Genomic DNA, 11509 nt, shown 5'->3' on the forward strand with positions numbered 1-11509 from the left:
GCTATGTTAGCAACTGTATAACTTAAGTGTGTAATACTGCAATAGTTGAGTACTTTTCTAGTTCAAATGCTAATAATTGAAGTTATCAATTATAGATACCGGTATTTATTTTTAACAAGTTTCGGGCTTTCAAAGTGGAAGAAGATATTTTATCAGCATTATGGTGAGAGGTAGTATTAGCAAATCCAGAGACATCTGAAACGCTGTTTTGACACATTACATAATTTATCATATACTTCTTTTTAAACTTGATATACACAATCCTGTTTTTGTTTTTCTTCCCATGTTTCTGGGTGGCTCCACTTCACTTTTAGAAAAGAAATTCCAGGCTCTGTTCAGTTTCCTGCTTCTCTTCATGCCAAGCTGAGTGACCAGTAGGGGTTTACGATTTACTCCTGCTTCCTGTACTTTTTCCTTAGGCCAGCAGGTGAAAACAAAGGGACACGGGTAAAAAGTCGAGGTTGGTGTAGGTGAAATTGTCTGCCCTTCAAGTTTTTATGTCCTCCGATCAACATAATAGTCTTATATTGGACCAAATTATTTTCCTGTGTAATTTATTCTCCTAAACAAATTGATTTGATGTGAAGTCGAGCCCACTTCAATTACGATCCAAGGTCCCCCATCAAAGATCAGATTACCAAAAACCAGACATCAGATTAACAAATAACTTAAATTACAAAATTAATCTAATTTATTCATTAAACTATTTTAAATGCCAATATCAAGTCCTAAAAGTTTCATATATTTTTTCACTCTTATTTACAATATTCACTTAAAAAAATATCTAGATCTCTTTCTTTGACATCCCACCTGCAGTACCCATCTGCCCACCAGGAGGCGGTCTTCTACACTTTACTATTCATAACATGGCCTAGGAGGTTTGATTACACAAAGCTGAGCAGTCCACATAACTCTGATATTACATGATGTCCTCATGGTGTGATCCAGATCAATGACTCTACCGATTAATCACGTGCTAAACTGGAAACCTACTTTCTATAATCTACCTATATGATTACCTACTAATAAGAAAGTATAGCGGGATGTCAGAATTACAACTGGACTGTAGTAAAATCGTTTCCTCGTTTCCCCGCTCGACTGTAAATTATTTAGTAATTTCTGCGATGATTGGGTGATCTATATTTAAAAAGAAAAAATAGTTTCTAGGTTTTGGCATATGTTTATGTTTAGAGGTTAAAGCATTATCACGGAGCAACAGGCGGGCGCTGAGGCATGCAGGGCGGGCCCGGTGACGTTTCCAAACGCTGGCATTTTCTAGGCGCTCGCGGTGACGTAGCGCGTGGGGCAGAGGAGCACTAGGGACAAACACAGCTGACTGCGCGCATGCTATCTCGGTGGGGACTTCAGCGCAGACCCTAACGCTAGGTTACAGTCATATTGGCTTGGTGGAAAATATTTGCGGTGAAGAAACAGGCCGAAAACAGGGGAGGTGCCTGTACGGCTGTCAACAAAGGAGAAGAAAAAGAGGGGGAGTGTAGTCCAGAAGGACCGCTATAACAACTAATTCATTGTCGCTCCAAACTGGTGGACAGACGGCTAAACTGCTCACTCATTAGGCCAAAACACTCCTAAGGTAGGTCCATTGCCGAGGTTAGGCGTAACAACTTGTGCCTATCCAAATAGGTGCTGCAATTTATGACAGATGTCCAACTTTACCATAAAAGGAGATGTGCTACCGAAATACCAAATGATGTTAATTGTGCCCTAATGTCAATACTCGAATAGCACAGCACCTGTGCCTCCAAGTTCATCTGTCCCTGTATTTAAGCGTCTATAAGGCCTGCAGTCATGTCAGCACTGCAGCAGTTGACAAATGCCTTGGCGCTAGAAATAACATAGTAATGAGGCTTGTATGAGTGCATGGCTCATCCTGAAGGGGCAAAGAAAGTTAGATTTAGTTGTTTCACCTCAGTTCGGAAGTCCCCTTCAGCCCCGAAACGATTACAAATGAGACTGGCATCTCGGTTAGGGTGTCGTCTGTGGCTATTATAGAACAGCTGACTGTGCCAAGATCCTTTTTTTTTTTTTTAAGATAACAGGCTTGATGCTTTCATGTGACCGTTCTGAAGTAGTTTATAATAGGTAAATTTATGATTCAGTGAAGTCTGCTGATTAGGTTTTTATTTACTCTTTCAAACTCAATATATTTGTTGGAAATTTCATATTATAAAAGGACCTAAAGGAGTTTTTTTTAGACTAGTTAAGAGAATGTATTTGGCTTTAAAATATCTATAGATTAAAGTTTCTGTCCTTTTATGCATGCATCACATACAAGTTGCTAATTGTTTAGTTAAAAATGAAAACATTACTAACCATACTGCTTCCACACTAATGTCATATTCTAGCTTTAAAGTGCTGATTAATAATACTTAACTAAAGTTAAAAAGCATTCTTAAAACTAATGTAGCTTTAAACTCAGTGTAGTTCAACTCATGAGTCCTACAGTAATACAGCTGTTGAACAGTTTGAGCAGCACTGTCTTAGTGAAATCATAATTTAAGTAAATTTAGGGGGATATAATTTTCCAGCTTCTAAATACATGTTTTAGAGTCGTTTTACTGTTTCCAATAGATCCATTGAGCTCATATAACCTCCACTACAATGGTGATTAAGCATTATTTAAAATCTACTTGGTTCCATAGATAAAAAAGTTTTTTTTTAGTCAAGAGGAGCATTTTTTTAAATGATGCAGAAGCTGTACATCCACACACATTGGTGCTTTTAATTTCTGACCAAACAAAACTCGTATTTGTATTTTTCTTTCAAAGCGTGGTGTTTTGAGGAGTTACAGGAGGTGACATGGTGGACTACTATAGCATCTTGGGAGTGTCCAAAACAGCCACTCAGGATGACATCAAGAAAGCGTAAGTATCCTGGGACTATTTCAAGTGTTAGAAAATATAGTCATAAGTAACAAAAAGTTCACTTGAGTAAAAAAAATATATCTGAAGATATATTTGAAGTATGAAAACCTACTTTAGATAGCAAGGTTATGTAAGCACTGAAAAACTGAGGCCACTGCCAGTATGTGCTTTTGTGTGTTTATTTTTTAAGAGTTTACAAACTTTAGACAAACTTTGAGTTTAATTTCAGTCCAAAAAAAATTGCTTTTCAGGGCAAAAATGTATTATCATATTATGTCACTAAATAAGCTCATATCTCATAGATAGAGGTTTAAGAACTAGACTTCATTATGTGTGTGGTTATTTATATATAAGCATGGATGTTTGATTTTGTTTGTGTTTTCAGGTACCGGAAATTGGCCTTGAAATGGCATCCTGACAAAAATCCAGACAACAAGGAGGAAGCAGAGAAAAAGTTCAAAGAAGTTGCTGAGGCCTATGAAGTCCTGTCTGACAGTAAGTCACCATAGATGACAACTGGTCTAATATGTACAAGGTATACTGTAGATGTATATGTGTACGGATATTGATTTCCGTGGGTAATTTTTTCCTTTTTGACAGAGAGCAAACGTGATGCATACGACAGATATGGAAATGACAGAATGCGACACACAGGTATAAATATATAAAAAAATCTGTGATATTGTTGCATCCATTATAGTAATCATTAGCAATCTTCTAATTGCTACAGTTTAAGAAAAAAATGTGTTTGGGTAATTTTCTTACTACTATTACCTACCCTTCCTACTTGCTCCTTCTCCTTTACGTTTGTCCTAATTTTTCCTTTTCGCTCCTGACTGTGACATGTTGGTTTCTCAGGTTCCTCCAGCTCAGACTTTACAGAAATGCCCGGCTTCACCTTCACATTCCGCAGCCCAGATGAGGTGTTCAGAGAATTCTTTGGTGGACAGGATCCCTTTGCCAGCTTCTTCGGTAAGTCAAACATATATTGGGGTGGGGTTCATCTGTTGTTAGTTCAGAAACTAATACTAACATTTATTTATTCAGTCTAGACGTAAAATAAAAAAATATGATGAGAGTAATTTGTCTTAGGTCTACTGTAACTGAACTAAATTAAATGCTACAATATATTCCAAAGTTACAAATATAAGAAATAGCTTGAATATAGAGGAGTAGCTCAATAATAAATATCCAGAATATTACAGAGATTAAATATAAATGGTCGACATTCTACTCTAAACTCAACAGTAAAACCTCTAAACTGCTATTTGTTATTTTCACTGCAAAATGGAGTAACTATTGCACTATGTACTGTACATTAGAGCTGTACAGGCAGATAGCCACATGCAGGAATTGTTTCCTGCTTCATTTAGTGGTGCATTTGGGTAATCTCAGTCTGTCTCTGAACACACTCCTGTGACTGGCCAGCACGTCATGGACTGGGTGGGAGGTATTGTCCATTACTGTTGTATTTTTATGTACTTGCACGTCTTTGTCTCTCACTCAGATGACTTCTCCTCATTTGGAAGCTCATCGTCTCGTCTCAGCCCGGGGCGATTCTTCTCTTTTCCATCAGGAGGAGGTAAAGAAGTAAATATTATAAGTAAACTGTTTGCAGAGGATTGAAGAGGATTTTCCCATGTAGTTTTTCCTTTCAGCTTTACTTTACTGGTAATTAATGCAATTCTACTCAGTTAAACTTCTATTATAAGCTGTTTCTATCATCAGTGGTTGCCAGGAATGTCTCACAGAAAGAGGGTCTATAACTTTTTGCGCTGTATGTCATCAACAAATGCCAGATTAATGATATTTGATATTGTTAATATCAAGAGTTTCACTTGTTAGTTTAAAAAAATACTTAAAAGAATTAATATCAGGAGATGGTTTAGATACATTAAAAACTAATATTGCTTTCCTCTCCTCTTTTTGATTGTTTGACTCTCTACAGTTGAATTCTCCTCTTTCTCCACTACCTTGGGTGGTCTGGATGGGATGGAGAGCATGGGTGGAGGGATGGGCAACTTTAGATCAGTTTCTACTTCCACTCGCATCATAAATGGAAAACGCACCACCACCAAGAAGTATGGAATTCCTTATCAATTCCTATTATGCAGCAAAGGAAGTACATATTCAAGTGTATTATCTTCAAAGCAAAACGTGAAAAATTAATTGAAGAATATATTAAATTTAGCACCAGTAAACAGTTTCACATTCCAGTGTTTTAAGAATTATCTTGATGTGACTGTGGTTGCTGAATAAGAGCAGTGCATATGTGCATATTTGAATTGTATTTGTCTCAATAGATTGTCCCTAGAAGCAGATCGTCATCTATTGTTTGGGAATACTTTAGATTTAGAACAAAGAACAAATCATATGCAAAGGGCACCATAAAGTTGTGTTGGAACTACAAAGCAACAAAACGAATGTGTACACCTACCTAAAAATGCAGCATTCACACTGCAGTATGAAAATTGCATGAAGAGCCTGAAAGGCATTGTAGAGGTTGATGACATGTCTTGTCCAATATCAATTCAGAAATCCATAAAAGTGAGGCTGTACATTGCATACAGCATATTATTTAAGCTCACAAAGATGTAGTGGAAATACCAACACAGTCTCATTTCGTTTCTCTATAGATCTGTGTTTTTCTAAAGGGGTAAAACTTGCACTGTATGCAAAATGCCAGAGGGTAAGCCTAATTAACAGGAATATAGTGCAATGTCAAAGTGAAAGCAGTGCCCTCGTTATCAGTTTATATTCTTCTTCTTCTGAAATGAATCAAAGGGACTGTCTACAAAGGCTTGTAGACAGTCCAAAGCATAGATGTGAAAGCCTTCTTATCTTTATGTGGCAGTGTATTTGTGTCACTAAAATGAAAGCGAGTAATTGTGGTAGATAATCATGATTATAGTGTTAATCAAAATATTTTTTGGCTGTAATTTTTCAGCCCTAAGACTGGTTACGCACTTGCACAAACACAGAGGCACTAGAAGTGGTGGTGGCTTTTAAATAATTCCACTTATGTCTGTATTTGTCTTTCCTACAGGATAAAGGAGAATGGGCAGGAAAGAATAGAGATTGAGGAGGATGGTGTGTTGAAAAGTGTTCTAATTAATGGTGAGACAATGCTGACTGAATAAATGAATTGAGATTAAAAACAAAAAACAAAAAAAACAAAAAAAACCCAACTTTTTTCTGGTGCTTATTTGCTTTAACCTGAAAACACAAATTCAGTGTCAACTTTTTCTAATACAACCACAATTGTGTCAAAATGCAGTGCTGCTTATTCAAAAGATTTCAATGCAAGCAGGGAAATGTGTTAAAAAACAGACGAGGTTTCAGTTTGTATTTAATCGATCTTATTCTTATCTTTAATATTTTTGTTATTTTTAATTCAGGTTTTTTTGAGTCAGTTCCCAGAGTAGGTTTGCTTTTTAAGTTTAGTTTAATTTTTAACAAGGTTTAGTTTTAGTTTAGTTTTTATGACTTTCAGTGTTAGTTTAATCATATTCAATTGAGGACATGTGCCAAAGGCAAAATTTCAGGAAAATTAGTATAGATATTACAATAAAAACACTGAACCTTTTGAAAGCAATTAACTCTTAGTCTTGTAGACATCCGAAGTCTCAATAAATAACTTCATAAGTGCCTCATCAGCACCGATGAATGTAATTTTACAAGTTTAACAAATACTAAGGATATTTCCTTGATATTTTTCATAAAATAATTTCAGTTAGTTTTATTTTTTCTTTTATAGTCTTAATCATGTTTTTTCAGTCTGCGGAAATGTTTTTCACATAGTTTTAGTTATTGGTTTAGTTTGTTTAACTATATGTACCTTGGCTTTAGTTTTTGTATTACCGCTTGACCTGAAGTTTTTGCTTGGTTATGTGTTTTTCTGTATGTCTAAGGTTTTTGCTTTGTGTTGATTGTGCAGTGAGACAGCTGTCTTGTTGTTTTTGTTTTGATCGAAGGTGTGGAAGATGAAATGGCCCTTGCTCTGGAGCTGAGCCGACGAGAGGAGCAGGCCACTCCAAAGCCACGACTCCAGAACAAAACCGCTGAGTCAGACAGATCCCACCTGAGCCCTTACACTTCACCCACGCATCGTTCATTTAGCTCAGCCCCATTCTACCACTACGGGGTTGCGGGAGGCAGTGAGGATGATGAGGAAGATGAAGACCTACAGATGGCTTTGGCATGCAGCCTGTCAGAAATGGAAGCCCAGCAGAGAGCTGCTGCTAACGACTACATATCAGGTGCTCGGGGTGGGGGCAGAGCTGTCAGTGACAAAACTGGGGGCCGTTTAGATGGCGGGATTGCTAAGGCAAAGCATTTGAATGTACAGAGCAGGGAAGAGGTTGTTGCAGGGCAGAAATGTAAAGAGATAAAATTGGGTTCAGTAGCTGGAGATGGATGCAAAAGTGTGGCAAAGGGTACAGTGGAGCTAGGCTCCTCCCCTGAGTCATCCACAACTGCCAGCACTACACCCCTAAGCCAGTGCAGTGAGGATAAGTTTAAACCTGTGATAAAAAGTGATTGCAGCGTGAAAAAGAAAAAGAAGTGTGGGTGTGTTGTCTCCTAATGATGTGTTTTTGTAGGTTTACTTTCTTTGGGTTGCCTTATTATACTGACCTCAGTGTTTTGCCTTCAGCCAGCTCTAATGTAATGTGAATTAAGCAGATCTTTATTTGAGACAGTGCCTATACTGATGACAAGGCTTCACATTCCTCCAAAGGAACACACTAAAGATACGATTTGTGGTTACGTTTCTACATTATCACAGGCATTTAAATTGTTTTTGCATTTGGGTGCAAGCTGGTGTGGAGGATTGCTCGTGAACGCGAATTTGCCAGATATTTGCATAGACTGATGAATTGGAATTAAGTGATGATTTAGATCTGTTGTGTATATATAAGATAAGATAAGATAAGATAAGATAAGATAAGATAAGATAAGATAACCTTTATTAGTCCCACACGTGGGAAATTTGTTTTGTCACAGCAGGAGTGAGGACCAGTTTAAGTAACTCTAAAACAAAGCTTGAAAGGCCTTTTAGAATTTAAGGTTTGAGTTTAGGTTTAAAGCCAAACCTGGAGTTAGGAATATATTTGGGAATTTTGAGGTTTGTGTAAGTTTTTTCAGAATACATTATGTCAGTGAAGGTCTAAAATTGAGTGTGTGTGGTGGTGTTTGTGTGTGCATGTCGTTCTGTGTAGCTCTTTCTGTGTTTGAGTCAGCTGAGACCTTGCCATAGAATTTTCTCATTCAGACTCTCTGGCAGTGGGAATGTTGCACAACTGTGCCACACGAAAATCAAAGGTAGCCCACAGAACTTTTTGTGGTTTATTTCCAGGTTGCCACATAAACAACTTTTAACTGAAGACCAGTGTTTCTCAGTCAGCTTGTTATGATGTCCAGAATAAGTATGAAGCAATAAGTAGTTAGGTGAAGCACATGCTCACACACTTTGACTATCTTGTTGTTGGAAAGTTGAAGTAGGGAGGTGCTCGTGTATCATTAAATCCAAGTTTATCATATGTTGGTCCTGCACTTTTACCCAAATAGCATTAAAATTGTAATCAGATTTTAGATTATAGTTTGGGGAAAGCACTTTATTAAGTTAAAGGACAAATCGCAGTATTGTGACTGAAACAGCTACAAATAATGATTGTTAAGTCTTTGTACATGTTAACTACTTATGTGTTTGCTATTCTTACATTATCGATGCAAACGTGCCAAGCTTTATCAACAAATTATAAAGATAAATCAGTTTTTGGATTCTCCTTGGTCCTCCTGCAGTAGATGTGACTGAGAGTGTTGTCAAGTGATTGGAGGAAGAAGAAAGTGACAATGATTGTGACGGCAGTGTGTTACCTGTCCTGGATTTTTAAAAATGTTGTATTATTGCATCCGGTTACAGGATGTATAATAGCTAAATGATCAAAGAACATTTGTTTACATGCTCCCTGAGCGAAATATTAAACCTCAGCCAACTCCAGATGAGCTCCCTTGTGTGCAAAATTACAAACACTGTACTTTAGGGGTGACTTGATGACTTTCCCTCCTGCACTGCTTCCCAGCTTTCAGGCTTAAATACTTTTTTTTAAAAAGTTCCCCCAAAAAACCTTTGATTAAATTATATGTCTTAATAATTAACGAAAGTAGACAAAAGTAAATAGGAATAAACAGACTAGTTTTCTACAATTAAATTTCAGTTAGACAATCAGTCAGCTGCTACTAAAGTTGGGTTTAATGTGAATGGTAACTGAAATAGTTTATCCAGCTCATGTCCCGCAAATATTGATTTTGTTGGGCTGCATGTTTGTGTCTGTGAGACAGTCACAGGACGGAGTCACTGAAGATAGTTAGTGTTGGAGCTCATGCATAAAACTCAAATATGCCTTTTTTGTAGATCTCAAGTAACATGAAGATACTGCCAATGTTTTAAGTGCAACACTAAGAAATGTTTTAAATGTGGTTGTTGCTGCAGGGCAAAGCTGAAAGCAAAAGAAAATCATGCTGGTGCCAAATCATGCAGATGTTAAACTAATTACTGCTGCCAGTGTTATGTTGTAATATGCATTAAAAAAAAGACACATGCCTGTCTCAATGAGTTTCTAATTACAGGCAGTGTCCCTTTGCCCTGGTGTGTTTTATGCTTTATGTTTGTAATTTATATTGACACATATTTTTCACGAGTGCCTCATTTATCATAGATTGCATGAGTTTTGTTTTCACTTGAAAGTATAGCTGTCAGCACCGGCGAAGACTAAAAGTGAAATAGGAAAATGAAAACTTTAATAAATATATCAGCCTGTATTAATTGTTACTGATTACTCACATGTTGATGTTCTTTTTATTTTCACATTGTTAAAAAGGAATTAACGAATAAAGATTGTGCCACAAGATAATTTGGAATATTTTATTTTTTTTAGAATATGGCAGCCACGTATTTTCCACTAATTTACACTAAATTCATGCTAGTGCAAAATGATGATACAGTATGATGACTGTTTGATAATTATATAGTCATGGAAATCTGAAGGATTATTTTCAGTTCTCAGGACCCTTAAACATTATAAGACAACAGAATTATGCATTAAAAACTACTTCCTGCTTTTACTGATTTGGAAACTGCACATGTATGTGGTTAACTGTTTCTGTGTGTCTTGATTAAGTTTAGATCAGGAGCTTATATTTTCAGTATAGCCCTTATTATGCGAGTGGCATAATGCACCATTTGTTATAAGATATGTAACAGGGGCAAGGGCATCATTAGTCATTGTGTTTTAAACTAAAACAGTAATTAAGTCCCATAGACTGTTGTGTGTTTTTATTTTATTGTATTTTTAATTTAGTTTATCTGCACTTACGACTTCCTTGGATCAGGTTATTCAGTCTTGTTGGTGTTAATGTTTAAATGTGCTGGATCACATACACATTACTTTTCATCTGTTATGTAGCAAACACATCTAGTATCATATTGTTGGGACATAAGTTTGAATACTTGTTCGTTTCTCTTACGATTCATGCTTCCTGTTTCAGACTCAGACTTCGAGGCCTTCACAACCTAACCTGATTGGCTCACGCTGCTCTGTGCCCTTGCCCTGCCCTGAGGTAAAGAACCAGTGTGAATCTGAGGCACCCATTCCTTCTCCTGCCCCCTAAACTCCAAGTAGATGAGATCAGATGATGCCTACTTGCATATCTGATTAAGTATAACCTGTCCTTGTACATCTATTCTTACAGGTCAAAGATTATATCCCATGATGCACTTTTCTATCTCTGCCCACCATGGCTCCTACCTGCTGAATGACACTTATAAGATATATGTATTTAATATGTTTGTGTCTCTGAGTGCATGTGTGTATGTAGCTCATTGTGGAACAAAAGACTGAAAACTCTAAGGAGGTACAGTAGTTACAATCATCTCTTCATCAAATCATCATGTTTCTAATAAATATGAAAACAGTGCACAAAGCAAAAAGAAAGTTCTTGTAAAACACATGAAGCAGAGAAAATAAAGATTTTCCTGCTGACTTTTTTTTCTCAGTTTGTGGTAGCGTCTTTGTGGCAAGATTAAGGCTGTCTAACAGTTAAGATAAAACCATAAAGTTGAGGTAAAAAGTTGTAATACGTTTATCTTTAACTCGTGTTTGTTGTTATAAGATAAAAATCCTTTAACCCATAGAACATATATAAAATTTTGATGTAGCTTAGGGTCAAAAAAGTAAAGTGCAACACAAACTGCATTCTTTGTAATTGCCAGGAGGGAGTGACACCTCTGGTTTAATAGAAAAATGTCCAATTGTATTGATGTCTTTGAAAAAATGATCATACTGCTCCTATAATTTGCGACCATAGTAAGAACTTTTCTAATGATCTGAATTGCTAGTTTCAAGTGTTAATGGTGTCTGTTGATGTTAAAAAAGGGATAAAGCAGGCTGCTATACTGTAGGGTGGTAGGGTGGGCCCTTGGTTTCTCACTCAGATCACTCTAGCTCATCACATCTTGTTTCCAAAAGCCAAGTTAGTGAGTCAAGATGCGCAAGGCTTCATTATGGTGCTTGATGATGGATTATATCACAGTGGCTATCTTGCAGTCATGGTAGAATCAGCAA

At 36.8% G+C, this 11509-nt stretch overlaps 1 protein-coding gene across 3 annotated transcripts; it reads left to right on the plus strand.

The window, feature by feature from the left end:
* Window positions 1–95: 95 nt before the first annotated feature.
* On the plus strand, window positions 96–11423 carry dnajb2 (DnaJ heat shock protein family (Hsp40) member B2). 3 transcript variants are annotated; one of them, XM_005918353.3, is made up of 11 exons: window positions 96–1594; window positions 2790–2885; window positions 3271–3380; window positions 3486–3539; window positions 3744–3857; window positions 4393–4467; window positions 4834–4966; window positions 5932–6002; window positions 6860–7144; window positions 10434–10505; window positions 10638–11423. In XM_005918353.3, exons 2-10 carry the CDS (start codon window positions 2821–2823, stop codon window positions 10460–10462), a joined length of 936 nt encoding a protein of 311 aa, XP_005918415.1. In that variant the 5' UTR covers window positions 96–1594; window positions 2790–2820; the 3' UTR covers window positions 10463–10505; window positions 10638–11423. The 3 variants fall into 3 exon arrangements, with proteins under 3 accessions (XP_005918415.1, XP_005918414.1, XP_005918413.1); XM_005918352.3 differs by having other exon boundaries at window positions 10434–11423; XM_005918351.3 differs by lacking the exons at window positions 10434–10505; window positions 10638–11423 and having other exon boundaries at window positions 6860–8992.
* Window positions 11424–11509: the final 86 nt, after the last annotated feature.

This window comes from Haplochromis burtoni, unplaced genomic scaffold (assembly GCF_018398535.1).
Source record: "Haplochromis burtoni strain Fernald_Lab_line unplaced genomic scaffold, NCSU_Asbu1 Contig_29, whole genome shotgun sequence".
In the NCBI taxonomy this organism is placed as follows: Eukaryota; Metazoa; Chordata; class Actinopteri; order Cichliformes; family Cichlidae; genus Haplochromis; species Haplochromis burtoni.

Bases quoted from the DNA above. Each gene is read 5' to 3' on its own strand.
- dnajb2 (XM_005918351.3), top strand. From the start codon at position 2,821: ATGGTGGACTACTATAGCATCTTGGGAGTGTCCAAAACAGCCACTCAG. The intron at 3,858-4,392 runs GTAAGTCAAACA...TCTCTCACTCAG, and splicing joins TCCCTTTGCCAGCTTCTTCG to ATGACTTCTCCTCATTTGGA. The intron at 6,003-6,859 runs GTGAGACAATGC...TTTTGATCGAAG, and splicing joins GAAAAGTGTTCTAATTAATG to GTGTGGAAGATGAAATGGCC.